General features: G+C 41.0%; 1 protein-coding gene across 5 annotated transcripts in view; it reads right to left on the minus strand.

The window, feature by feature from the left end:
• Positions 1 to 4,863: 4,863 nt before the first annotated feature.
• Positions 4,864 to 26,527, minus strand: part of HERC3 (HECT and RLD domain containing E3 ubiquitin protein ligase 3) — a 197,541-nt gene continuing 175,877 nt past the window's right edge. For all 5 annotated transcript variants that reach the window (XM_061419703.1, XM_061419699.1, XM_061419700.1 and 2 more), the window contains exons 24-26: positions 10,180 to 10,363; positions 9,858 to 9,960; positions 4,864 to 6,481 (exon numbers count right to left, since the gene is read on the minus strand). In XM_061419703.1, coding sequence (XP_061275687.1) covers positions 6,273 to 6,481; positions 9,858 to 9,960; positions 10,180 to 10,363 — 496 coding nt within the window. In that variant the 3' untranslated portion in view covers positions 4,864 to 6,272. The remainder of the gene's footprint in view (positions 6,482 to 9,857; positions 9,961 to 10,179; positions 10,364 to 26,527) is intronic.

Below are 26,527 nucleotides of genomic sequence, written 5' to 3' on the forward strand. Positions count from 1 at the left end.
TTTATGAATCTACTGTAGGCTTTTGCTTTGTTATTCCCATGAGGCTTACATAAAGCAACTTATATATTAGTCTACTTTAGGCTGATAATCTGATGGAGTGCAAAACCCTTTTACTTTCCCTATGTTTTTATGTCAAAATTTACATATATATTAACAAATTATTATAGCTGTAACTTTTTAAAAATACTTTTGTCATGTAGCTTTTATACTAGCATTAAGTAACACACCACCATATTAGAGTATTCTGAATCTAACTATATTCTTCTCTTGACCAGTATTTTGTGTATTTTTATATGTCTTCAGGTTACTAATTGGCATCCTTCATTTCAGCTTGAAAAATTCCTTTCAGCATTTTCTATAAGTAAAGTCTAGTGGTGGTGTGTTAGGCAAAGTATCTCACCTTCATTTCTGAAGGAAAAGTTTTCATAGGTAAAGTATTCTTGGTTGGCAGTTTTTCTTCTTCAGTACCTGAATATATTATCCTCTTCTCTTCTGGCTTGTAAGGTCTCTACTGAGAAATCTTCTGATTTCCTAATGGGGGTTCCCTTTTATGAGACTTTTTTTTCTCTTGCTGCTCTAAAATCCTCTATTTCTTATTTTAATGACAATTTTTAATGTATCTTGGGAAGATCATTTTAGATTGAAATTTTGGCATAACCTAGTAGTTTCAAGAACTTGGAAGTCCAAATTTCTCCCAGGTTTGAGGAATTCTCAGCCATTGTTTCTTTAAGTGATTTTTCTACCTCTGTCTCCACGTCTTCTCCTTCATACACTGTTTCTCTTACTGGTGTCCTCTAAGTCCTGTAAGTGTTCTTCCATCCTTTTCATTCTTTTTTCTTTCTGCTTCTCTGATTAGATAATTTCAATTCATCTGTCTCATTGATTCTTCATCTTGTTCAAGTCTGATGTTGAAGGTCTCTGTTGAATTTCTCAATTCAGTCATTGTATCCTTCAGCTCCAAAATGTTCTTTTTCAGATTTTCTATTTCTTTATGTACATCTTGTTCTTATACTATTTTACAGATACTATTCAATTATTTGCTCTCTTATAGCTCTCCAAGCATCTTTAGATAACTATTTTAAATTCTTTATCAAGAATTTCCTGGGTCTCCATTTCTTTAGGGCTGGTTATTTGAAATTTACTAGATTCCTTTGGTGGACACGTATTTCCCTGATTCTCTGTGATCCCTGTAGTCTCTCCTAGGTGTCTTGTGCCTTTGACGAAGCAGTCACCTCCTCTTGCAGACATTATGGATTGACTCTGGTACGTGAAGACTTTCACACCTGGAAGGGTTGGGGGAGAGCACAGCACACTGTGAACCCAGGTCAGGGGTGCAGGGTAACAAGGTTATGTGATGGCAGTGGGTCCAGGAGCGGGGCGGGGTCACGGTGGTGATCCCTTTGGTTCAGGTTGCCGACATCTATAGCATCAACTGAGTGGTCCTTGATGAATGCTGCAGGGAGTCCCCAAAGGCTGCAATGGCTGTTGGGGTCCTTAGCAGCACCCCTAGGTCCAAGGAGCAGGACCGGTTGTGGTGCGTGGAACCAGTGGTGTGTACACAGCTGCGGGGGTCAGCTACAGACGCCTGTGTAGTGGCAGGGGCCAGTTGTAGACACACACCTAGTATTGGGGGCCAGGGCCCACTGTGAGCACCCTGGCAGCTGCAAGGGTCCCTGGATGTCTGCATGTTCTCCCATGGCTGCACAGTCTTCCCTGGGTGTGTATACGGCAAGGGAGGTGCCTCCAGTGACAGGAATCAAGCTGGCATGGACAAGTGCACAGCGGGAGGATTCAGCCCCAAGCACACACACAGTGATGGGGCATCTAGCCTGCTGTCCTGCACTCACACAGCAGCCTGGACCTGCTGCTGGTGAGGTCCTTGGGCTCTAGCAGGGGCCAGACTGGGGCAGGCTGGGGAGAAAATAGGTAGGGACTCAGGTGGCTGACATCAGTGAGTGCAAATGCCTGTGGAGTCCCTGGTGGCTGTGCTGTCTCTCGGTTTCTTCAGTGGTGAAAGCTGCTGGAATATCTGTGGAGCAAGTGACTAGGAACTCCAGTCGCTCCTGCCATGTGCCTGCTTCTGGGAGCCCCTGCTTTTCTCTCTTGTTCCTAGCCACACCTCTCAGTATCTTGGCTTTGCCAGTCTCTGAGTAACGTGAAACTAAAGTGGAACCTTCATAAGGTGACCCAAAAGGCTGGGGAAGCTGGTCACTCACTCCATGCCCCCTTTCCTCTTTCTAGCTAGAAGCTCCCTCTTGGTGCCGAGCACTGCTGGCTTTGGGGATGGGATGATGCAGAAAGAATGAAGCTGTCTTCCCTTTTCTGTGGGGTTATTCTCAGGTTTGATGTTCGACTGCATCGCTGAAGTTTAAGTGGACTCCACAGCTGTTTATGTTCATGGATAGACAGCTACATGTTGATTTCTGTGGAAAATGGTGACTGGGGATCCTGCACTGCACTTTGGTGGCATCGCCTCCAGTCCTGCACCTCAGAAACAGTCAGAAGAGATACACAGAGCAAGGTACGTGGGAATGGGCAGAAAGCCCAGTGTCCTCACCAGGCACACCACTCTCCTAGTACCTCTGCATGTTTACCAACTTGGAATCTACTATTTGACCATCATTCCTATGGTCTGGGAGAAGTTAAATCCTAGGCTGACCACTCGTGCCAACAGACACCAGCTCCAGTGGGACCCACTGCAGATGACATAGGAACGGCACACCTTATCAGTATTTTAATCCTATGATCATAGAAGTGACTTTACTGAACTACACAGTGGCAGTAAAACAAAGCACAGGGTATCTCTGCAGATAGATGCTCAGGAAAGTTACCTGCCACACCATTGTATCTCTAGCTATCTATCTCTAGTTAAATTTTGCTTCCCACCTGTAACAGCTGGGCATAATACAGATCACAAGTCCACATCCTACCAGTTTAACAGAAAGTTATTTTCTCTAAGCTTTCATTTTTTCATGTGAAATTAGAATGATAATTATACTTACTGAGAGCTGGTTATGTGCTAGGCACTGTTCTTTGTACTTCCCATTAATTCATTCATTTAATTCTCATTATAACTCCATGAGAAAGGTACTATTTTTATTCCCATTTTAAATAGGAAGAAAATGAGATACAGAGAGGTTAAGATACTTGCCCGAGGGCAGTGGTGGCATTTAAACTGAATAGTGCATAGATAATGCTTGCTGCAGGGTCTGGCACACAACCAATTCATGATAGTTTTTATTACAGTAAAAACCTGGGTGCGTATTTTTTGGGTTAATCTTAGACAAAGCTTGATTTTCTTACACCGGTGGCAGAAAGTCCCAGACACTTGTTCTCTCTATTCAATATCAACTATGACCAAGTTCCTCCTAAGACTTTAGTAAGTTATCCACAGTTTTATTATGGTTCCTCCAAGTCTCCTCTCAAAAGGGTGGGGCAAATCTTTGTCTATAAAGGGCCAGGTATATGGTAGGATTTGTAGGCCAGTAATTGCTATTACATATCCTTTTCGTCCCAACCCTTTAAAAATGTAGAACCCATTTTAGCTTGCAGCCTGTAGTTGGTTGGCTCTCTAGGATAATTAATAGAGAACCATTCTAGTCATCAAAAAAGGCTTCACATGGAGACAGAATTATCAGAATTGGCTAAATTGCCTTGTTACACTGTCATTGAATCCCACCTACCAAAAGTTGCCTTGTTTTAATGAGACTTTTTTTCATTACATTGGTACATTTCTGAAAACAGTGAAGAAGCTTCCTGTGTTTTCAGAAAAGGTAAGTAGGTGGGTATATCTAGAAATGACTACCTAAAGAGTTCTAAAGCAATACTTGATAAAGGGGAAAAGAGGAAAACATGCCAGAAAAAAAAAATAGTTTTTAGAAAAGCAGCACAGAATTTCGTTCATGCAACAAATATTTAGAATTTACTGAGCATCTCTGTGCAGGCACTGCTCTTAGTAATGCAATTTTAGAGCTCAAAGGGACCTTAGAAATTATCTGGTCCAGTCTCCTTATTTCATGGAAAATGAAAATTCTGAGGCCCCCAAATTTAAAATAACTTGGCTATCTCCATTCAAAACTAAATGTAACAGACTTTTCTGTCCCTTAAATTGAGCACTTATGTATGCTATTAAATGTCTGTTGAAAGCTATTGTTCTCTACCACTTTTAAATTGTCTATAAGCCTAGTAAAACAATACATGGTAATTGTTTTTAAAACTTATACACAGCAAAAAAAGGTTTTCTAAGTGGGCTAATTAGCATCAGCCATTAGATTAATAAGAAGTCTTACACTCACCTTTAATTTCTCCTCTTCCCAGGACGCCCATCGCTCCTGTCCACACCCCCGCTGCTCTCAGTTGCTGTCTTTCCACTCTGTCCTTCCCACTCCATTCTCCCACATGTACCCCCCATTCACATTTCTTTAAAACCAGGGTCAAGTCACATGACTCCTCCCCTTCCTACCCCCAAGGTTCTGAACATTTTCAAGGTCCAAGGCTTTGCCTGGTCCCTCGGTGCCAAAGTTAGCTTCTTTCTCCCCAGTCTTATTTACCACTATTCTATTTCCTCTGATGCGCCCTTCAGGTTGTTTCTGGCCCTTTCCTAAACAAGCCCTCATATTCAAGCTCCTGCTAAGGCATTCTCCTCCACGCAGAGTGCCTTTTCACCCATCATAACCTTCAGAACGCCCATCCATCCTGAATGCCGTCGGCCACCCCCGCCCTGTCTTCATTTTCCCAGCAGCCAGCTCTCCTCTATGACAGGAACCACATTTGACCTTCTATCAGATTATGTGGATAGACGACTTAATTCTTCTACTGAAAGCAAGCTACCCATTCTGCAAGTACAAGAAGAAACAGTTCGGCTTACATTAAAACACCAAATTTATTGCATAATATTGAACTATATGCACACACATAGAAAATAAACATTTCGTATAACTGTATATCTTTTTTTAAATCTTGTATTATAAAGACTGAAAAACTACCAATTGGAATAAGTTTTAAAAACAAAAAGCAAAAATCTACAGTCCTTCATTGAGATTTGATGCTGTCTCATGGTTCATAAATACTTTATATAAATAAGTCTTTTCTCTAGTGACTAGGAATTTAAAGTTAGGCAGACATGGATTCTTTGCTCATATAGAATTTTCTTATCTCATGAAGAAGGTTCAGCATGTTGTGATTTTTTAAATACATATATTTGCTTCAAACACAATCCCTAAAATCCCATTGTAAACAAACATTTCAAATGCAATAAACAAAAGTCCCATAATAAAGAATATCCTTTAGCAATTAGGGAATTGGGGGGGGCGGGGAATCTGAGTAGAAATATTTGCAATTGAAATACAAATAAAAACTAAAACAGACTGCATGCATCTACTAGAAGGAAAGGAAGGGAACATTAAGTTAGGTAACAGAATGTGATGAAAAGTAGCAGGTGGGGAGGGAAGACAAAGTGGAAGAGATGGAAAGTGATAGTTATAGAAAGACGCAAGAAATTTAGTTTTTCTAAGAAGAAATTTACTTTTCTAAGAGGAAATACTCCTTAAAAAATTAACGCGACTTGCTCCAAAAGCAGAATGATGGAAGAGGGTGGGAACCTGTTACCTCATCTTTTTGTCAGAAGGGTCTGGCGAAGCGACCAGACAAAATTTGGCTCAGCTGCAAAGCTAAGCAGCTTTGCACAGCTTTGAGGAGGGCCGGGAACAGGCAGAGCCACAGGAAGACAGCTAGGCCCTCGAGGACTTTAAAAAAAAAAAAAAACAAGGCATGTTTGTTAAAGGCTCCCATAAATTCTCAAGAGTTCTGCCAAAGTCATGGACCCAGACTCAGCTTGTTGGGCTTGGGAATTTCTGAAGTAGTCCTTTCCTCCTTAGTCCTGAGGGTTGGGCTGCAACAAGCCAGGAGCATTTCCAAGGCTGCAGAGAAAGGAGATGTTCTACATGTGCAGGAGAGAAAGGACAGGTCAGTCCAATCATTCTTGCAGAGGAATGAGAAGTCAGAAGAAGGACAAGGAAGTGTTAGGAGGAAAGATCAGGGCTGAGAGAGAGATTTGGGAAATAGTTTAAAAATCTACTGCCATTTTATCCAGCAGAGTGCAGCACAGTCACAAGTGCAAGGAACACTGGGGAGTTTGGTTCAGGTTCGGGATTCAAAAGTTCCAACCTGCTATATAGTAAAAAAAAAAATAGAACTCACTCCCTGTGATTTTCTGTATGGGCCTCACTGTGGCTGTTGAGGAAGGAAGGGAACTCTGGGGCAAGCTGGGGTTCTCAGGCCAAACTGAACCCCTCGTAGTTGTCCAGGGCCTGAGTCAGCCGTGCCCGCAGGACCTCTTTGCTGCTGTACTTAGGGAGGTCAAGAAGGTTGTAGCAAGTGTGGGCCACAGGCAGGTACTCCTCTCCGCTGGCTGTGGACTGGATGACGATCTGTAGGCTGGCCATGCCATAGATGGGAATGCGATCACTGCCCGTCAGGAACACTGTGGAGAAAGAGAAGGGGAATTACCAGCTATGCAAACGTGCTTTCGGTGGCCCTGGGAAGTACCGAAGGGAAGGAGTGACACCCTGTGGCTCGTGTGAGAAGTGCAGCCACTTTTACGTGTGATCTCATAGGGCTTATGGCAGAAACCTGTCGGGGGTTTATACCGACCTGCCAATGCCAAGAGGCACCCAATGTCTCCTTCGGGAACCAACCAAAAATGGGCAAAGCGTGTGGACCGAACTCACCTTTCTTGGTCAAACTTTTCGGTCTCTTTGACCATTTCATAACTCCTTGGGAATTAAAAGTACTAACCTAATCTATTGGATCATAGACTTTCAAGGGACTTGTGATCTATACTGTTACTGTGTACTGTGGCTTAGGTCCCAAACTTGGATTGGTGGTAGTCAGGAAGCGCCTAGCCTCGCTGAAGTTCGGAAGCTAGATGGAGCTCTAGCTTCAAGAACATCTCTGAGGTTAACGGTTACTCGGATTGGGACCGCAATGTGTTTTTTTCCTTTGGTAACGCTGACTCTTCGGAGAAGGCAATGGCACCCCACTCCAGTCCTCTTGCCTGGAAAATCCCATGGACGGAGGAGCCTGGTAGGCTGCAGTCCATGGGGTCGCTAAGAGCTGGACACGACTCAGCGACTTCACTTTCACTTTATATTAATATTAAATATGCTCACTCTTACAGAGCAGGAGATTGACTTTCAAATTCTGTTTTTTTGGTTTCATATGGACTTAGAAGTCTATACTTTTCATTGGCTAATTTCAGACCCTAATTATATATTGACACAAAGAAAGCACCACGTGAAAAAATGCTCAAAAATGCCCTCACATAAAAAATGACCTCGGACCTAGTCTGTCATACAGAGTGAAGCATGTCAGAAAGAGAAACAAATATCATATATTAACGCACATATGTGGTACCTAGAAAAATGGTAGAGACGAACTTAATTCCAAGGCAGGGACAGAGATGCAGAGAATGGGCATGTGGCTATGGGGTAAGGCGGGGGGAAGGTGGGACTAACTGGGAGATTAGGATTGACACATTTACCATGTGTAAAATAGATAGCTAGCGGGAGCCTGCTGTACAGCACAGGGCGCTCAGCTCAGTGTGATGACCCAGAGGGGTGGGAGGGAGGTACAAGAGGGAGGGGATATATGTATACACATATAGCTGGTTCACTTTGTTGTACAGCAGAAACTAATATACCCTTGTAAAGTGATAATATTCCAATAAAAAATTTTTTTAAAATCATCCTTCCCTGTAAAGGATGGCCTCCCTCAAATATGTGTTCTCATAAATGTTATCAGCCTTCACAAAATCAGAGAGGAAGAGGATTGCTGCCAGAGGAAAAGAGCTGACCTCAGGGAAGCCAGGAAGAAGATGATAGTCTACGTGGCCTCGGGGTCTCCTCTCCCCTCAAGTTTCTGCTGCTACCCCCTTTGCTGGTGAATTTCCATTTGGGATCTGTGTGCTTGCCTTTCCCTTAAACCAGGAGATCTGACGCCGGCAGTATATGAGACATTTCACTCCTGCGACACACTGTGACTTAGGAAAAAGAGACCAGCCCTTCTGCTTTCCCAGTTTTCCAGCACCGGATAACCTTCTTTGTGGAACTGCTAGAAAATCTACAATGATATCATTAGTTAAGGAGCACTTTCAAATAACCTGCCACTACCTGAGGCTGTGATATGCAAAAACATATATAAACATTCTTGCCAAATCTATAGAGTCTAATAAAGACAACAAATATAGTCTAATAAACTCTAATGTTATTAAGACTAGAGAGTCTAATAATAGATTTATGAAAGTCTAAAGGTCTCTGAACAGAAAAATGTCTTATTTAAAGGAAACCCCCAGCCCAAGAGCAGGCGCTTCCTGATTGTCACAGCTCTTGTCCCAGCCTTACAGGCTCCACTGGCAAATCTATCCTGTCACCTGACTCATATGCCACTGTTTCTCAAGAGCCCATGTAACTGGGCAGAGGGGAAGCGGGTATTTTTTAAAGAATTCTTCTGTAAGATCTCCACTTCCTCTCATCTTTACTCCCTGTGAGCAGTAGAATCTGGGGGTAAATCTTGCATTAACACTAATATATGCTTATTCTTATAAAGCAAAAGAGACTGCCTTTCAAATTCTGTTTTTAAATTTTATACTATTCACTGGCTAATTTATGACCCTGATTATAGAATGACACAAAGATTTCTACTATTTTTAAGAGGCTCAATTTGTTCATGTAAACTAGACTTAATTCTCCTTTCTGAATGTATTACCATTCACAAATGTCATCCAGCCAGTCACAAAGGACCATTTATTGTATGATTTCATTTATATGAAATGTCCGGCACAGGGGAATCCACAGAGACAGCAGATTAGTAAGGGCTGGGAAGCTCGGAGAAAATTGGGAATGATTGCTAATGAGTACACTTTCTTCTCATCATTTTAGAACATGATGCACATGTTCCAAAATTGATAGTTTCACAACTGTGAGTATACAAAACCACTGAATTGTACACTTTAACTTATTTAGTATGTGTGTGTGAATTAAATCTCAATAAAGCTATTATAACTCACATCTGCCCAGTTACACTTGGAGTGGACACTCTAATATTTTTGAAAGGCTAGAGAAATAAGGGCGGAGAAGGCAATGGCACCCCACTCCAGTACTCTTGCCTGGAAAATCCCATGGACGGAGGAGCCTGGTAGGCTGCAGTCCATGGGGTCGATAAGAGTCGGGCACAACTGAGCAACTTCACTTTCAATTTTCACTTTCATGCATTGGAGAAGGAAATGGCAACCCACTCCAGTGTTCTTGCCTGGAGAATCCCAGGGACAGAGGAGTCTAGTGAGCTGCCATCTATGGGGTCGCGATTGAAGCGACTTAGCAGCAGCAGAGAAATAAGGGAGGTTAATCCAAACAATTTGATTTCATCAATGTAATACTTCAAGGAATCACTTACATATAAAATACCTAGTATTTCTAGAGCAATAAAAAAAAATCAGTGAAATGCTTTTCTTCCTTTCATTCAACCCATCCTATTAAGCAACAAATAAAGATTAACAACTTCTCCTGTGCCTGAGATCCCACTAAGACAAAAAGTGTAAATATATATCCTTACTTAGCCTTTCCCCAGAGAAGGAAATGGCAAGCCACTCCAGTATTCTTGCCTGGAAAATCCCACGGACAGAGGAGTCTGGTAGGCATATAGTTCACAGGATCACAAAGAGTCGGACACGACTGAGTGACTGAGCACGTTTACCTTTTACCATTTAAAAGAGCTGAACTTCACCCATGTAGTATACCATCCTATACCAAATACAAAACCGAAATGTGGACAAATACCGTATGGACATTATTGATACTTACACAGAAACTTCTTCTTCTTTTCCAATGGGAGCTCATGAAATGTTTCCCAGAATAGTTTCACGGTGGGATGTGTGGCTGAGTAATCACCCTTGTAGATGGCAGTCTGCCCAAAAAAGACAAAAAGAAAAAAAATTATCTTCCAGAAGCAAAATATTACAAGTGGACATCTGTATACCATTTGCAGTAAGAAATAAACACTGAAATGAAGGAGACCCCCAAAACCAGTTAATCACAGATCACTTAGAAAGAGAGCAAGCTCTGGGTATTCCTGCCCAGGCCGCTGCTACACTCAGAAGTAAAAGACTGCATCTTTTAGGCTTACCTCTTCCAGTTCCTCCCAGTTGTAGCTGCTGTTCCCCACCATCATGGCCCTCAGTTCTGAAGGCTGGAAGAGCTCTAGCACTTTGCCACCACACACCTTTAAGAAGCCGCTGGAGAAAGCTGTGTACCACTCATGAACTGAGATTTGGAAGACATAATTCACATAAGCATCCACAAATTCCTGCCTGCCAGGAGACCAAAGAAATAGAATACATTTAGCCCAAGGATCTGTAGAATTTATCAAGTTCCCCTTCTACACTGAGGTTGAGAGATGAAAAATCCTCACCAAATTCTCAGCAGGAGGCATTCTACAGCATCCCGCAGGTTACCACCCAGCCCCAGGATTCCAACAATGACTCTCAGGTGATCTGGGGGTAGGGGAGACAGGAAGGAAGGGAGGGCAGAAGGTAGGTGAAACCATAATATTGACTTTATTTCTCCTGAGGTGCTCCAGTTTTCATCTTGTTTATGGTCCTACATAATTTAGTTCAGAAAAGACTTATTCTGCTTAAAAGTCTAAGATGATGGTGCTAGACTACTACTTTTCAGAAATTAACAAAGCTAACACCACCTACATTTGTATCCTCCCCTATTTTAAAGGTAATCTCCTAAAGCCTCACTCTAAATCCCTTAATCACCTCTGGAAAGAACTGTCTTAAATAATGGCTCTATCTCACTAGTTCAGTTGAGATTAGTTCAGTCGCTCAGTCCTGTCCGACTCTTTGCGACCCCATGAATCGCAGCACGCCAGGCCTCCCTGTCCATCACCAACTCCCGGAGTTCACTGAGACCCACGTCCATCGAGTCAGTGATGCCATCCAGCCATCTCATCCTCTGTCGTCCCCTTCTCCTCCTGCCATCAATCCCTCCCAGCATCAGAGTCTTTTCCAATGAGTCAACTCCTCGCATGAGGTGGCCAAAGTACTGGAGTTTCAGCTTTAGCATCATTCCTTCCAAAGAAATCCCAGGGCTGATTTCCTTCAGAACGGACTGGTTGGATTTTCTTGCAGACCAAGGGACTCTCAAGAGTCTTCTCCAACACCACAGTTCAAAAGCATCAATTCTTCGGCGTTCAGCCTTCTTCACAGTCCAACTCTCACATCCATACGTGATCACTGGAAAAACCATAAACTTGACTAGATGGACCTTTGTTGGCAAAGTAATGTCTCTGCTTTTGAATATGCTATCTAGGTTGGTCATTACTTTCCTTCCAAGGAGTAAACGTCTTTTAATTTCATGGCTGCAGTCACCATCTGTAGTGATTCTGGAGCCCAAAAAAATAAAGTCTGACACTGTTTCCCCATCTATTTCCCATGAAGTAATGGGACCAGATGCCATGATCTTTGTTTTCTGAATGTTGAGCTTTAAGCCAACTTTTTCACTCTCCTCTTTCACTTTCATCAAGAGGCTTTTTAGTTCCTCTTCACTTTCTGCCATAAGGGTGGTGTCATCTGCATATCTGAGGTGATTGATATTTCTCCCGGCAATCTTGATTCCAGCTTGTGCTTCTTCCAGTCCAGCGTTTCTCATGATGTACTCTGCATATAAGTTAAATAAGCAGGGTGACAATATACAGCCTTGACGTACTCCTTTTCCTCTATTTGGAACCAGTCTGTTGTTCCATGTCCAGGTCTAACTGTTGCTTCTGACCTGCATACAAACTTCTCAAGAGGCAGATCAGGTGGTCTGGTATTCCCATCTCTTTCAGAATTTCCCACAGTTGATTGTGATCCACACAGTCAAAGGCTTTGGCATAGTCAATAAAGCAGAAATAGATGTTTTTCTGGAACTCTCTTGCTTTTTCCATGATCCAGCGGATGTTGGCAATTTGATCTCTGGTTCCTCTGCCTTTTCTAAAACCAGCTTGAACATCAGGAAGTTCACGGTTCACATATTGCTGAAGCCTGGCTTGGAGAATTTTGAGCATTACTTTACTAGCATGTGAGATGAGTGCAGTTGTGTGGTAGTTTGAGCATTCTTTGTGACTGGAATGAAAACACCTTTTCCACTCCTGTGGCCACTGCTGAGTTTTCCAAATTTGCTGGCATATTGAGTGCAGCACTTTCACAGCATCATCTTTCAGGATTTGGAATAGCTCAACTGGAATTCCATCACCTCCACTAGCTTTGTTAATTGTGATGCTTTCTAAGGCCCACTTGACTTCACATTCCAGGATGTCTGGCTCTAGGTCAGTGATCACACCATCGTGATTATCTGGGTCGTGAAGATCTATTTTGTACAGTTCTTCTGTGTATTCTTGCCATCTCTTCTTAATATCTTCTGCTTCTGTTAGGTCCATACCATTTCTGTCCTTTATTGAGCCCATCTTTGCATGAAATGTTCCCTTTGTATCTCTAATTTTCTTGAAGAGATCTCTAGTCTTTCCCATTCTGTTGTTTTCTTCTATTTCTTTGCACTGATCGCTGAAGAAGGCTTTCTTATCTCTTCTTGCTATTCTTTGGAACTCTGCATTCAGATGCTTATGTCTTTCCTTTTCTCCTTTGCTTTTCGCTTCTCCTCTTTTCACAGCTATTGGTAAGGCCTCTTCAGACAGCCATTTTGCTTTTTTGCATTTCTTTTCCATGGGGATGGTCTTGATCCCTGTCTCCTGTACAATGTCATGAACCTCATTCCATACTTCATCAGGCACTCTATCAGATCTAGGCCCTTAAATCTATTTCTCACTTCCACTGTATAATCATAAGAGATTTGATTTAGGTCATACCTGAATGGTCTAGTGGTTTTCCCAACTTTCTTCAATTTAAGTCTGAATTTGGCAATAAGGAGTTCATGGTCTGAGCCACAGTCAGCTCCTGGTCTTGTTTTTGCTGACTATATAGAGCTTCTCCATCTTTGGCTACAAAGAATATAATCAATCTGATTTCAGTGTTGACCATCTGGTGATGTCCATGTATAGAGTCTTCTCTTGTGTTGTTGGAAGAGGGTGTTTGTTATGACCAGTGCATTTTCTTGGCAAAACTCTATTAGTCTTTGCCCTGCTTCATTCCGTATTCCAAGGCCAAATTTGCCTGTTACTCCAGGTGTTTCTTGACTTCCTACTTTTGCATTCCAGTCCCCTAGAATGAAAAGGATATCTTTTTTGGGTGTTAGTTCTAAAAGGTCTTGTAGGTCTTCATAGAACCATTCAACTTCAGCTTGTTCAGGGTTCTGGTTGGGGCATAGACTTGGATTACTGTGATATTGAATGGTTTGCCCTGGAAATGAACAGAGATCATGGAAACTAACAGAGATCATTCTGTCGTTTTTGAGATTGCATCCAAGTACTGCATTTCGGACTCTTTTGTTGACCATGATGGCTACTCCATTTCTTCTGAGGGATTCCTGCCCTCAGTAGTAGATACAATGGTCATCTGAGTTAAATTCACCCATTCCAGTCCATTTCAGTTCGCTGATTCCTAGAATGTCGACATTCACTCTTGCCATGTCGTTTGACCACTTCCAATTTGCCTTGATTCATGGACCTGACATTCCAGGTGCCTATGCAATATTGCTCTTTACAGCATCGGACCTTGCTTCTATCACCAGTCACATCCACAGCTGGGTATTCTTTTTGCTTTGGCTCCATCCCTTCATTCTTTCTGGAGTTATTTCTCCACTGATCTCCAGTAGCATATTGGGCACCTACTGACCTGGGGAGTTCCTCTCTCAGTATCCTATCATTTTGCCTTTTCATACTGTTCATGGGGTTCTCAAGGCAAGAATACTGAAGTGGTTTGCCATTCCCTTCTCCAGTGGACCACATTCTGTCAGACCTCTCCACCATGACCCGCCCATCTTGGGTTGCCCCAGGGGCATGGCTTAGTTTCATTGAGTTAGACAAGGCTGTGGTCCTAGTGTGATCAGATTGACTGATAGCCTTGTCTATCTCACTAATGATCATTCATATGCTAATTAAGACAATGCTGTGCTGTGCTTAGTCAGTCCTGTCCAACTCTTTGGGACTGTAACCCTCCAGGCTCCTCTGTCCACGGGGGTTCTCCAGGCAAGAATACTGGAGTGGGTTACCATGCCTTTCACTAGGGTATCTTCCCAACCCAGGGATAAAACCCTGGTTTCTCACATTGCAGGAGGATTCTTTACCATCTGAGCCACTGAGGAAGCCAGATTAAGACAATAGCTTCCTGCAAGCCTGACTCACAGCAAGATGGCTTCCTGGGCTGTTTATTGTAGGTAAGGAGTTAGTTTTTTGGGCAGGCTTCTGCAGGCTGCAGGTCAGAGTTCTAGTTTGGTTTGTTTTTTTGGCTGTTTGTGATTTTTTTTTTTAGCCATTAAAAAAAAAAAAAAAAAGAAATACAGTTAATTTTGAATGTTGTGTTAGTTTCAGGTGTACATAAAGATGTTACAGAAAAACTCAAACTTTTGGCCAACCCAATATATAGTAGTGTGTATGTTAACCCCAACTCCTAATTTATCTTTCCCCCACCATCCCCTTTGGTAACCAGAAGTTTGTTTTCTATGCCTGTGAGTTTATTTCCTTTTTATAAATAAGTTCATTTATATCATTTTTTAGATTCCACATATAAGTGAAATCATATGATATTTGTCTTTCTCTGTCAGAGTTCTCATATTTTTATATATGGTCTGGCCATTGTCTGTATGTATATTCCACCTCTGACTAGTGAGGATGTGAACTGAGGCATAAAGCAAGTTTCTGAATGGTAACTACAATACAATAGCACTTAGCACTTGCCTAAGTTGTTTTTTAACACTTAAAACATTTCTATCTATAGAGCCAGACAGTGGCTTTGCCACTTATGGCTGATGATCCTTGGGCAAGTTATTTAATCTCTCTGTGCCTCATTCTTTTCATCAGTAAAATGGGGAGAATAAGAGAATGTAACTAATCGGACTATTATAAAAATTAAATGAGTTAATAAATGTAAAGTTTTTAGAACTGGGGCTGCTTTGTAAATGTTAGTGATTATTGTTTATGGCTAGGAGATTTTGTTTAGGAGTATGAAATTGTATATAATGTGTATGTAAAATATGTTTAATAAAGGCACTAATGTAAAAAGATTTTTGTCTTAAAACACACATTATAAAAATATAAAAACATGAAAGAATATGCATAAAATTCGTAAGAGTTTTGTCTGTGAAAAAGGAGGGTGAGAAGAGAGGCGTAGGATTAAGAGGATGTACAGCAAGAATGTCAATGGTTTCAGGAATTCTTTTTTTAAAAAATCTGAAGCATATACTATCTGTGTTTACTGTGGATCATAGATACAAAGTTAGTTTTGTGCTTTTCTGTATTTATGTCTTTTTCTAAAAATTAAAAAAACTGACACTATGAAGATAGATACTTGCCATGTCTCTTTCCCTGTGACACTACACTTCACAGAACTACAATTTGAACACCTTTTCTTATGTTTCCTCCAGGCAGATCCAGTCACCAAAAACTAAACAATCTACACCAATAACTGTTGTGTGAGCCCTAACAGTTGATTTTTTTTTTTTTTTTCCATTTTGGAATTCAAATGCTTTTACTGTGAAAGCATCAACTTCAAAGATAGCTACGGAGAATAAACACATTGCCAGCCACACAAGCAGAAAACATGAACAGCCAGGCTGCCTACCCCACTGAAGTTCCTTTGGTTCAAAGATTTTGGTTGATTTTGATAACTGACCATTTGGGCCACTTGCTTTTTTCTCCTCCCACACATTAAATTCCTCCTCTTATGTTTTAAATTTATAAATAAAGAATAAGCCCAGAAGGGACTTCCACGGTGGTCCGATGGCTTGAACTCTTCACTCCCACTGCAGGGGGCGTGGGTTCAACCCCTGGTCAGGGAACTAGAGCCCACATGTTGCAACTAACAGTTTGCATGCTGCAACTAAAGGTCCCATGTGCCACGACTAACACCCAGCACAGCAAAATATATATTCTTAAAAATAATTTTTTAGAAGTATAAGCCCATGAAACCCTAGGCCCTCAATGTCAACCTCAATGAAAGTAGAACCCCAGACTCTAACCCACACTCACTTTCTCTGCACCAGCCCCAACCCAACCTTATTATGTGGCCCCGGTAGGCTATGCAATTTCCAGGTCTTGAAGTAATAAACTGTTTTTTTTTCCCCCCCAAAGTGTCCTGATAATTATTTCCGAAGGGCATTTTGCAGTCATAATCATAACCACAAGGGCTGGTTCAGTCACAACACTGGTTATTGACAGGCCGAGACCAGCACAAAACACTGACAATAGGCGGTATAATACAGTGAGTGGTGGAGTAGACAGGGGTGCAAATCCAGGGTCTGCCATGTCCTCTATCTGGTTACTAAGCCATTCTTTTCTCATCTTTAAAAAGGGGTAAATGTTCAGTTTTTAAAATAAAAGCCACTAATGTAAAAATATTGTACATCTTAACTACAGCTGCTGAAAGTTCTCACAATGCAGACAATGTACTGCTTTCCTGACAAAGACAAAGCCTGTAAAACAGAATGCTGCCTGCCTTCCAGTTCTGCAAGTATCAAGTCATAAGCCAATGCAGTCACTGAAAGGAATGAAAGAAAGTGAAAGTTGCTCAGTCGTGTCCGACTCTTTGCGACCCCATGGACTATACAGTCCATGAAATTCTCTAAGCCAGAATACTGGAATGGGTAGCCTTTCCCTTCTCCAGGGGATCTTCCCAACCCAGGGATCGAACGCAGGCCTCCTGCATTGCAGGTAGATTTTTTACCAGCTAAGCCACAAGGGAAGCCCAAGAATACTGGAATGGGTAGCCTATCCCTTCTCCAGGGGATTTCCCAACCCAGGAATTGAACCGGGGTCTCCTGCATTGCAGGCGGATTCTTTACTAATTGAGCTATCAGGGAAGCCCTATAATACAGGATAAAGAACAAGATTAAATATTCTGTGTTTTTTGGTCCCAAGATAGTTATGATACATGTCAGGAAGAATTTCAGTGACACCAGATTCTTCCTATACATAAATAAGCACTAAAATCACTTACTCAAGATACTTGATTCTTTTGTGATTAGAAATCTTTCACCAAGATGTATGTTTGACTATATGTATTTTCCAGTCAAGAAAAAAAGAAACAAAATTACATGTATTGGCTCTTTCTCTACCTCTTAGGAGCAGTTCCTCAGACCTATCTATGTTCTGTCTCACAGGCTATAGTACTAAGTAAGGCCCCTAAGGGCCTCATAGTCAAAGCTACGGTTTTTCCAGTAGTCATGTACAGATGTGAGTGGACCATAAAGAAGGTTGAGCATAAAGGCTGAGTGGACCATAAAGAAGAACTGATGCTTTCAAATGTGGTTCTAGCAAAGACTCTTAAAGAGTCCCCTGAACAGCAAGGAGATCAAACCAGCCAATCCTAAAGGAAATCAACCTGGACTATTCATTGGAAGAACTGTTGCTAAAAGTGAAACTCCAATACTTTGGCCACCTGATGCAAAGAGCCTACTCATTGGAAAAGACACTAATGCTGGGAAAGATTGAAAGCAAAAGGAGAAGGGGGTGGCAGAGGATAAGATGGTTAGATAGCCTCACCAACTCAATGGACATGAATTTGAGCAATTCTGGGAGACAGTGGAGGGCAGAGGAGCCTGGGGTGCTGCAGTCCACTGGGTCGCAAAGAGCTGGATCCAGTTTAGCCACTGAATAGCAAGAACAAAGGCCCCTGAATTCAAAAATCATCTCTCTCATACTGTGCATTTTTTATTTGTCAGCAGTTGCAGAAACCATGAATGGACCCAGTGCAGACTTTTCTCCTTCATCTGAACCCTCCAAGGCACTAGCAAGGGCCCTTGTGCCTGTCCACCTTCCTGGTGAGTCTAGACGAATTTGGCTGAGTGTCTCTTGTCTTGGTTGACAATCTTGAGTTTTATTCAGCAGTAAATAAGAAAGGTACCTGACTTTTCATTTGTAAGATATTGAGAAAGTGCTCAGTGGTGATTAGGTAGGAGATGGATCTGACGTCTTTCCTCAAATTATCTACCTTAACAGGATTTCTTGGATAAAAGTGAAGGCACCATATGAGAGCCTTCAGCTCCAAAGATAAGGGACACAGCTCTCCTGGCCAGTTACAACTTTCTCAGGCAACTGAGGACATTGAGTTGTGGCAGAGGCAAGTCCTCATACTGTGCAGCAGTCCCTAGGGAAACCCACTCACTAATTTACAAATTCATTAATCCAGAGACACATATATAAAAATTGGCCATTCAGTGCTCAGAGCACCCACACCAGTTTTAGACTGCCAGCAGGAGAAAACAAGACACGCAGAAGAGCTGAAATGACTCTAGGGTGCCACTTAGAAGAATTAAGCCCATAAACCACACATTTGGCCTGCCACAGTTTTCAATAGTGATTTTACTCTGATAAGCCAACTTTAAAATGAGAAAGAGCCTCCCAAACAGAAGAAAATGGGATGTCAGATGACCCCTGACTAATACCCCAAATAGGTTTACATATGTACAGACCTTATACTTGTAAGTACTTAATTAGGAACTAAGGAAATCCTCTCTGAAATGGCCAAGGTGCAGCTCTTTCTGACATTCCAAAACCAGTTTCTGCATAAGCAGTTAAAGAAAGCCACCTCGATAAAACATCTTTTCAAAATTCTAAGGGCACAAACTCCTTCTAGGAGGAACTTGCATTTTTCTCCTTGCATCTCTGAGATATACATGTTCTACCAGAATGCTCAAGAACTCCTGCCTTACTCTTATTTAAACCATCTCTAATTCCTGGGACTGAGGGGGGGAAACAGGCCTTTAAAATCCAAGCAAGGGACTTCCCCGGTGGTCCACTGTGAGACTCTTCACTATGAATGCAGGGGGCCCGGGTTTGATCCCTGGAAGGCAATGGCACCCCACTCCAGTACTCTTGCCTGGAAAATCCCATGGATGGAGGAGCCTGGTAGGCTGCAGCCCATGGGGTCGCGAAGAGTCGGACACGACTGCGACTTCACTTGCACTTTTCACTTTCATGCATTGGAGAAGGAAATGGCAACCCACTCCAGTGTTCTTGCCTGGAGAATCCCAGGGATGGGGGAGCCTGGTGGGCTGCTGTCTCTGGGGTCACACAGAGTCGGACATGACTGACGCGACTTAGCAGCAGCAGCAGCAGCAGGGAACTAGATCCCACATGCCCCAACTAAGACTTCCTGCGCCACAAGTAAAGATTCCTCATGCCGATATGAAGATTGAAGATCCTGTGTGCTGCAGCTTAGAACCAGCACAGACAAATAAATAAATAAATATTCAACCCAAGCGAGTTAAACTTACTCCAAATGTTATTTATAAATTAGTGAGTTTTATATTGATTCATGACTAAGATTTAAAATGAAGCTATGAGATCTCTGGTTATATCTGTCTATATGTGTGTACATTATAGACAAATGTCTACTTCTGAATGGTATTGCCAAAATTAATTTGTAAAAGAGCTCTCTACTTAATTGACTTAAAGGAAATTAAGCCCAAGGTAAGAGAAACCCAAGTAAGACGGTAGGTGTTGCAAGAGGGCATCAGAGGGCAAACACACTAAAACCATACTCACAGAAAACTAGTCAATCAAATCACACTAGGACCACAGCCTTGTCTAACTCAATGAAACTAAGCCATGCCCCTGGGGCAACCCAAGATGGGCGGGTCATGGTGGAGAGATCTGACAGAATGTGGTCCACTGGAGAAGGGAATGGCAAACCACTTCAGTATTCTTGCCTTGAGAACCCCATGAACAGTATGAAAAGGCAAAATGATAGGATACTGAAAGAGGAACTCCCCAGGTCAGTAAGTGCCGAATATGCTACTGGAGATCAGTGGAGAAATAACTCCAGAAAGAATGAAGGGATGGAGCCAAAGCAAAAAGAATACCCAGCTGTGGATGTGACTGGTGATAGAAGCAAGGTCCGATGCTGTAAAGAGCAATATTGCATAGGCACCTGGAATGTCAGGTCCATGAATCAAGGCAAATTGGAAGTGGTCAAACAAGACATGGCAAGAGTGAATGTCGACATTCTAGGAATCAGCGAACTGAAATGGACTGGAATGGGTGAATTTAACTCAGATGACCATTGTATCTACTACTACTACTTCTGAGGGCAGGAATCCCTCAGAAGAAATGGAGTAGCCATCATGGTCAATAAAAGAGTCTGAAATGCAGTACCTGGATGCAACCTCAAAAATGACAGAATGATCGCTGTTCATTTCCAAGGCAAACCATTCAATATCACAGTAATCCAAGTCTATGCCCCAACCAGTAACGCTGAAGAAGCTGAAGTTGAACGGGTTCTATGAAGATCTACAAGACCTTTTAGAAATAACACCCAAAAATGATGTCCTTTTCTTTCTCGGGGACTGGAATGCAAAAGTGGGAAGTCAAGAAACACCTGGAGTAACAGGCAAATTTGGCCTTGGAATATGGAATGAAGCAGGGCAAAGACTAATAGAGTTTTGCCAAGAAAATGCACTGGTCACAACAAACACCCTCTTCCAACAACACAAGAGAAGACTCTATACATGGACATCACCAGATGGTCAACACCGAAATCAGACTGATTATATTCTTTGCAGCCAAAAATGGAGAAGCTGCATACAGTCAGCAAAAACCAGACCAGGAGCTGACTGTGACTCAGATCATGAACTCCTTATTGCCAAATTCAGACTTAAATTGAAGAAAGTAGGGAAAACCATTAGACCATTCAGGTATGACCTAAATCAAATCCCTTATGATTATACAGTGGAAGTGAGAAATAGATTTAAGGGCCTAGATCTGATAGAGTGCCTGATGAGCTATGGAATGAGATTTGTGACATTGTACAGCAGACAGGGATCAAGACCATCCCCGTGGAAAAGAAATACAAAAAAGCAAAATGGCTGTCTGGGGAGGCCTTACAAATAGCTGTGAAAAGAAGAGAAGTGAAAAGCAAAGGAGAAAAGGAAAGATAGAAACATCTGAATGCAGAGTTCCAAAGAATAGCAAGAAGAGATAAGAAAGGCTTCTTCATCGATCAGTGCAAAGAAATAGAGGAAAACAACAGAATGGGTAAGACTAGAAATCTCTTCAAGAAAATCAGAGATACCAAAGGAACATTTCATGCAAAGATGGGCTCAATAAAGGACAGAAATGGTATGGACCTAACAGAAGCAGAAGATATTAAGAAGAGATCGCAAGAATACACAGAAGAACTGTACAAAAAAGATCTTCATGACCCAGATAATCACGATGGTGTGATCACTGACCTAGAGCCAGACATCCTGGAATGTGAAGTCAAGTGGGCCTTAGAAAGCATCACTATGAACAAAGCTAGTGGAGGTGATGGAATTCCAGTTGAGCTATTCCAAATCCTGAAAGATGATGCTGTGAAAGTGCTGCACTCAATATGCCAGCAAATTTGGAAAACTCAGCAGTGGCCACAGGACTGGAAAAGGTCAGTTTTCATTCCAATCCCAAAGAAAGGCAATGCCAAAGAATGCTCACACTACCACACAATTGCACTCATCTCACACGCTAGTAAAGTAATGCTCAAAATTCTCCAAGCCAGGCTTCAGCAATATGTGAACCGTGAACTTCCTGATGTTCAAGCTGGTTTTAGAAAAGGCAGAGGAACCAGAGATCAAATTGCCAACATCCGCTGGATCATGGAAAAAGCAAGAGAGTTCCAGAAAAACATCTATTTCTGCTTTATTGACTATGCCAAAGCCTTTGACTGTGTGGATCACAATCAACTGTGGGAAATTCTGAAAGAGATGGGAATACCAGACCACCTGATCTGCCTCTTGAGAAGTTTGTATGCAGGTCAGGAAGCAACAGTTAGACCTGGACATGGAACAACAGACTGGTTCCAAATAGGAAAAGGAGTACGTCAAGGCTGTATATTGTCAACCTGCTTATTTAACTTATATGCAGAGTACATCACGAGAAACGCTGGACTGGAAGAAGCACAAGCTGGAAACAAGATTGCTGGGAGAAATATCAATCACCTCAGATATGCAGATGACACCACCCTTATGGCAGAAAGTGAAGAGGAACTCAAAAGCCTCTTGATGAAAGTGCAAGTGGAGAGTGAAAAAGTTGGCTTAAAACTCAACATTCAGAAAACGAAGATCATGGCATCTGGTCCCACCACTTCATGGGAAATAGATGGGGAAACAGTGGAAACAGTGGCAGACTTTATTTTTCTGGGCTCCAAAAATCACTGCAGATGGTGACTGCAGCCATGAAATTAAATGACGCTTACTCCTTGGAAGGAAAGTTATGACCACCTAGATAGCATATTCAAAAGCAGAGACATTACTTTGCCAACAAAGGTTCGTCTAGTCAAGGCTGTGGTTTTTCCAGTGCCCATGTATGGATGTGAGAGTTGGACTGTGAAGAAGGCTGAGCACTGAAGAATTGATGCTTTTGAACTGTGGTGTTGGAGAAGACCCTTGAGAGTCCCTTGGACTGCAAGAAGATCCAACCAGTCCATTCTGAAGGAGATCAGCCCTGGGATTTCTTTGGAAGGAATGATGCTAAAGCTGAAACTCCAGTACTTTGGCCACCTCATGCGAAGAGTTGACTCATTGGAAAAGACTCTGATGCTGGGAGGGATTGGGGGCAAGAGAAGGGATGAGGCAACAGAGGATGAGATGGCTGGATGGCATCACTGACTCGATGGACGTGAGTCTGGGTGAACTCCGGGAGTTGGTGATGGACAGGGAGGCCTGGCGTGCTGCGATTCATGGGGTCACAAAGAGTCGGACACGACTGAGCGACTGATCTGATCTGATCTGAAGCACCTATATAAAGTCTCAAAAATATAGGAGAAACTAATCCAAATGAATTTCAGGTCACATGAACTGGTAAATATTCAGTTTTAAGTTAATATTCAGTATTAAACTTAGTTTAAGTTTGTTAGTTTAATTAATACAGACTCTTTAAAGTAATCAACATTAACAGTAATACTCGAGGTTTACTAAAAGTCATCTAAGATCTCATTTCCATTATAAAATTTGTCAGCAAGAAAAATAACCTGGTGTATTATTGAATTTTTATAAGTAAATTAACTGTAAATGAGATGACAGTTTTTAGGTCGCTTTAAGAATAATTATATTTTATGGTCTGTTGTTGGTTGCTAAGTCATGTCTGACTCTTTGCAACCCCATGGGCTGTAGCCTGCCAGGCTCCTCTGTCCACGGAACTTTGAAGGCAAGAATTCTAGAGTGAGTTGCCATTTCCTTCTCCAAGGGATCTTCCCAAGCTAGGGATTAAACCCACCTCTCCTGCATTGGCAGGTGGATTCTTTACTACTGAGCCACCAGAGAACCCTTGTTTTTATGGTTATATTTACTGGAAAATAGCTTCTCCAAATACTTGGTTACTTGAAACTTTAGAGTTTTGCTAAATTATGTTAAATGATGAAAGTTCATTGAATATCGAAATCATTCCAAAATAAAATTAGATACTGAAACATTAATTACTGAACATAGATTTCCTTTTACAGAGAAAATAAAGATATTCAGGACTATTAATAAATATGCTTGGCGCCACATGGAGACATTTTCTGTAAGAAAGCACTTTTTTTTAAGAAATTACAACCAGTATTCATAAGTTTGTCAGTGTACAGAATGCTAAAATAAAAGTTTAAAACTGCTTATTAGTTTTCACTAGAAATTAAGTTTTTAAGAGTTGTAATTAAAACTAATAAAATTAATAAGGGAAACATCTTTGTATGTAAGGGAAAAAAACAAGCCATAAGGAACAGAAATGCATTCTGTTAAGGGAAAAGAGAGTAATTTGTCCTAGAGAGAGGTTAAAAAGAGAGAAAGAGAAAAAGGAGTATGGAGGTTCCTTAAAAAAAAAAACAAAAATAGAGCTATCATATGATCCAGCAACCCCACTCCTGGGTATATATCAGAGAAAACCGTAACTCAGTGCAGCACTATTTACAATAGTCAGGACGTGGAAGCAACCTAAATGTCCACTGACAGAGAAGAGACAAAAGATGTGAGATATATATACACACACACAGAGACATATACACACAGTGGAGTATTACTTGGTCATCAAAAAGAATGAAATTATGTCGTCTGCAGCAACACGGATGGACCCAGAGACTGTCATACTGAGTGAAGTAGGCAAAGACAATATCATATGATATTGCTTTTATGTGGAATCCAAAAACATGGCACAAATTAATTTTTTACAAAACAGAAACTGAATCAGAGACACAGAAAACAAACCTATGGTTACCAGTGGGAAGGATAAATTGGGAGACTGGGATCGACATATAAACACTACTATATATAAAATAGGTAACTATTAATAATAAGGACCTACTGTACAGCACAGGAAACTACTCAATACTCTACAATGACCTACATGACAGCAGAATCTAAAAAAGACTGCATGTATGTATAACTGACTCACTTTGCTGTACAGCAGAAACTAATACAACCTTGTAAATCAACTATACTCCAATACCATTTCTCAAAGAAAGAGAGAGAAAGTATAGGGGAAAATCTAAAGGTAAAAAAATGAAGTCTTAGAATGATGTAAAAAGAAACAGAGAAAAGAGTTTTGTGCATCGTCTGGACTGGCTAAGAATAAACTGATAAGAATAAACTTAGTTGAGTAAATGAATTACAGTGTTAAAGGTAAGATGGTGCAAAACTAGAATTTGGCCCCCTGTTAAGAGGACAAGGTTTTCTTGGAGTATTGGTATGATTTTGATAACAGATTTTGAAGTTTTTTTTATTTAAGTAATCTGTTGTAACTTTCTATATTTGCCTTTGAATCTTTGTCACTTTGGTTAAGTGGTAAGTATTGTTTCACAATGACCTATAATTCTATTTGAACAAGAGTTTTAAAAACTCTTGATATCTTTGACAAAATTCCTCATATTGATTTCTAAATGAAGTTCTTTTGACCTATAGATAACTTCGGGATGCTCCAGAGGGCCCCTGAAACATCTTTGAGAGAAATATTAAACTAATTGGGCTTATTTGATATGCTCAATTACATGGCTAGTATAATCAAATTAAAATAAATAAAATTTAATATTGTAATAGTGTATAAAAATGCCCAAATTTCCTTGACAAATGCATTGTCATCAGGTCTTTAACTGCTTTTTGAAAGTCTTTTGTCATCAATATACAATTACTCTTTTATTCTGATGCTTTTACAAAAATGCTTGATCTCCAAGTAGAATTATAGAAAGGATTTTCTGACAAACACAGGTTTCTGGTAACTTTCAGATCATACTACCTAACTGGGTAAGAAATTAAAGAACATGAACTGAAAACCTGATGGCTTCATAAAACTGTAAACAGAGAATCAAGAATTAGTAACATGAGACTGAATGAACTGACGAGGATGGCTGTAACTTTTAAGTCTCTGAAAAATTATTGCTGATTCTTTAATGTTTTGTTTTCCCAGATTTGAGAAACTTTTTGTCTTTCCTCTTAAGCTAATTATGATTTATAGCAGTTTGGTAAATTATACCTTTGTAAGCAGAAATGAAATATTCATCACTTCTCTGATTTCTCCAGAATTTGGAAACTCTTGGTGAATATTCTTATTTTCATGGCAATATAATTATTTGCACAATTTCAATAAGAATCTGTTCTCTTTATAACAGGAGATAATTGGAAACACTGGCTATATTACCATGACTTTGGATGGGATGTCATATTTGAGACTATAGAAAAATCAGATATAGCAGACAACTTCAAAGACCTGAGGTGGACTTAATGGAACTATAAAGCCCCTTTGAAAAACAACCTAGTACTTTGCTTATAGGATTCCTAGAAGCCTTATCAGGTGAATAAGGGCGGCTACTTCCTGGCAGGTGCATGGATCTCAAGATTTTTTGTGGACCTGAAGAGGAGAGGAACCTGCCCAAATCTGTGGATTTTGCATGCAGAATCTGATGCCTAGTCTTTGACATGGCTTTTCTAGCCTGAGGGACCTTTTAAATGTTCAGTCTAAGATTCCTTATAAAGAGACTCAGCAAAAGCAATTTCAAAGAGCCTATATGATCTTAATTTGGCCATCACTGGGAGAAATGAGGGTGATTTTAGAAAGAAAAAATTTATTTCAGTGAATATTAATTTCTAGTGTTCTTAACTGTTTTTGTGGTTTGTATTGACTGCCTAAGACTCAACTTCCTAGATGGCTCCTTGTTAATATGTTGTATTATTGTAAGATTTAATTGAATTATTAAAATGACATTCTAAATTTATTTCTGAAGCTTACCACAGTAATCTATTTTTGCATGAAGATAGATGCCCCATGACCTACAACCAGGAGATTATATACAGGAAAGACATCAATCAAAGGACTCTCTCCAACCTACATAAAAAGACCCCATCAGATACTCATGACTAGCTTATACACAATGAAACTT

The sequence above is a fragment of the Bos javanicus genome, chromosome 6, assembly GCF_032452875.1.
Source record: "Bos javanicus breed banteng chromosome 6, ARS-OSU_banteng_1.0, whole genome shotgun sequence".
NCBI classification, from domain to species: Eukaryota; Metazoa; Chordata; class Mammalia; order Artiodactyla; family Bovidae; genus Bos; species Bos javanicus.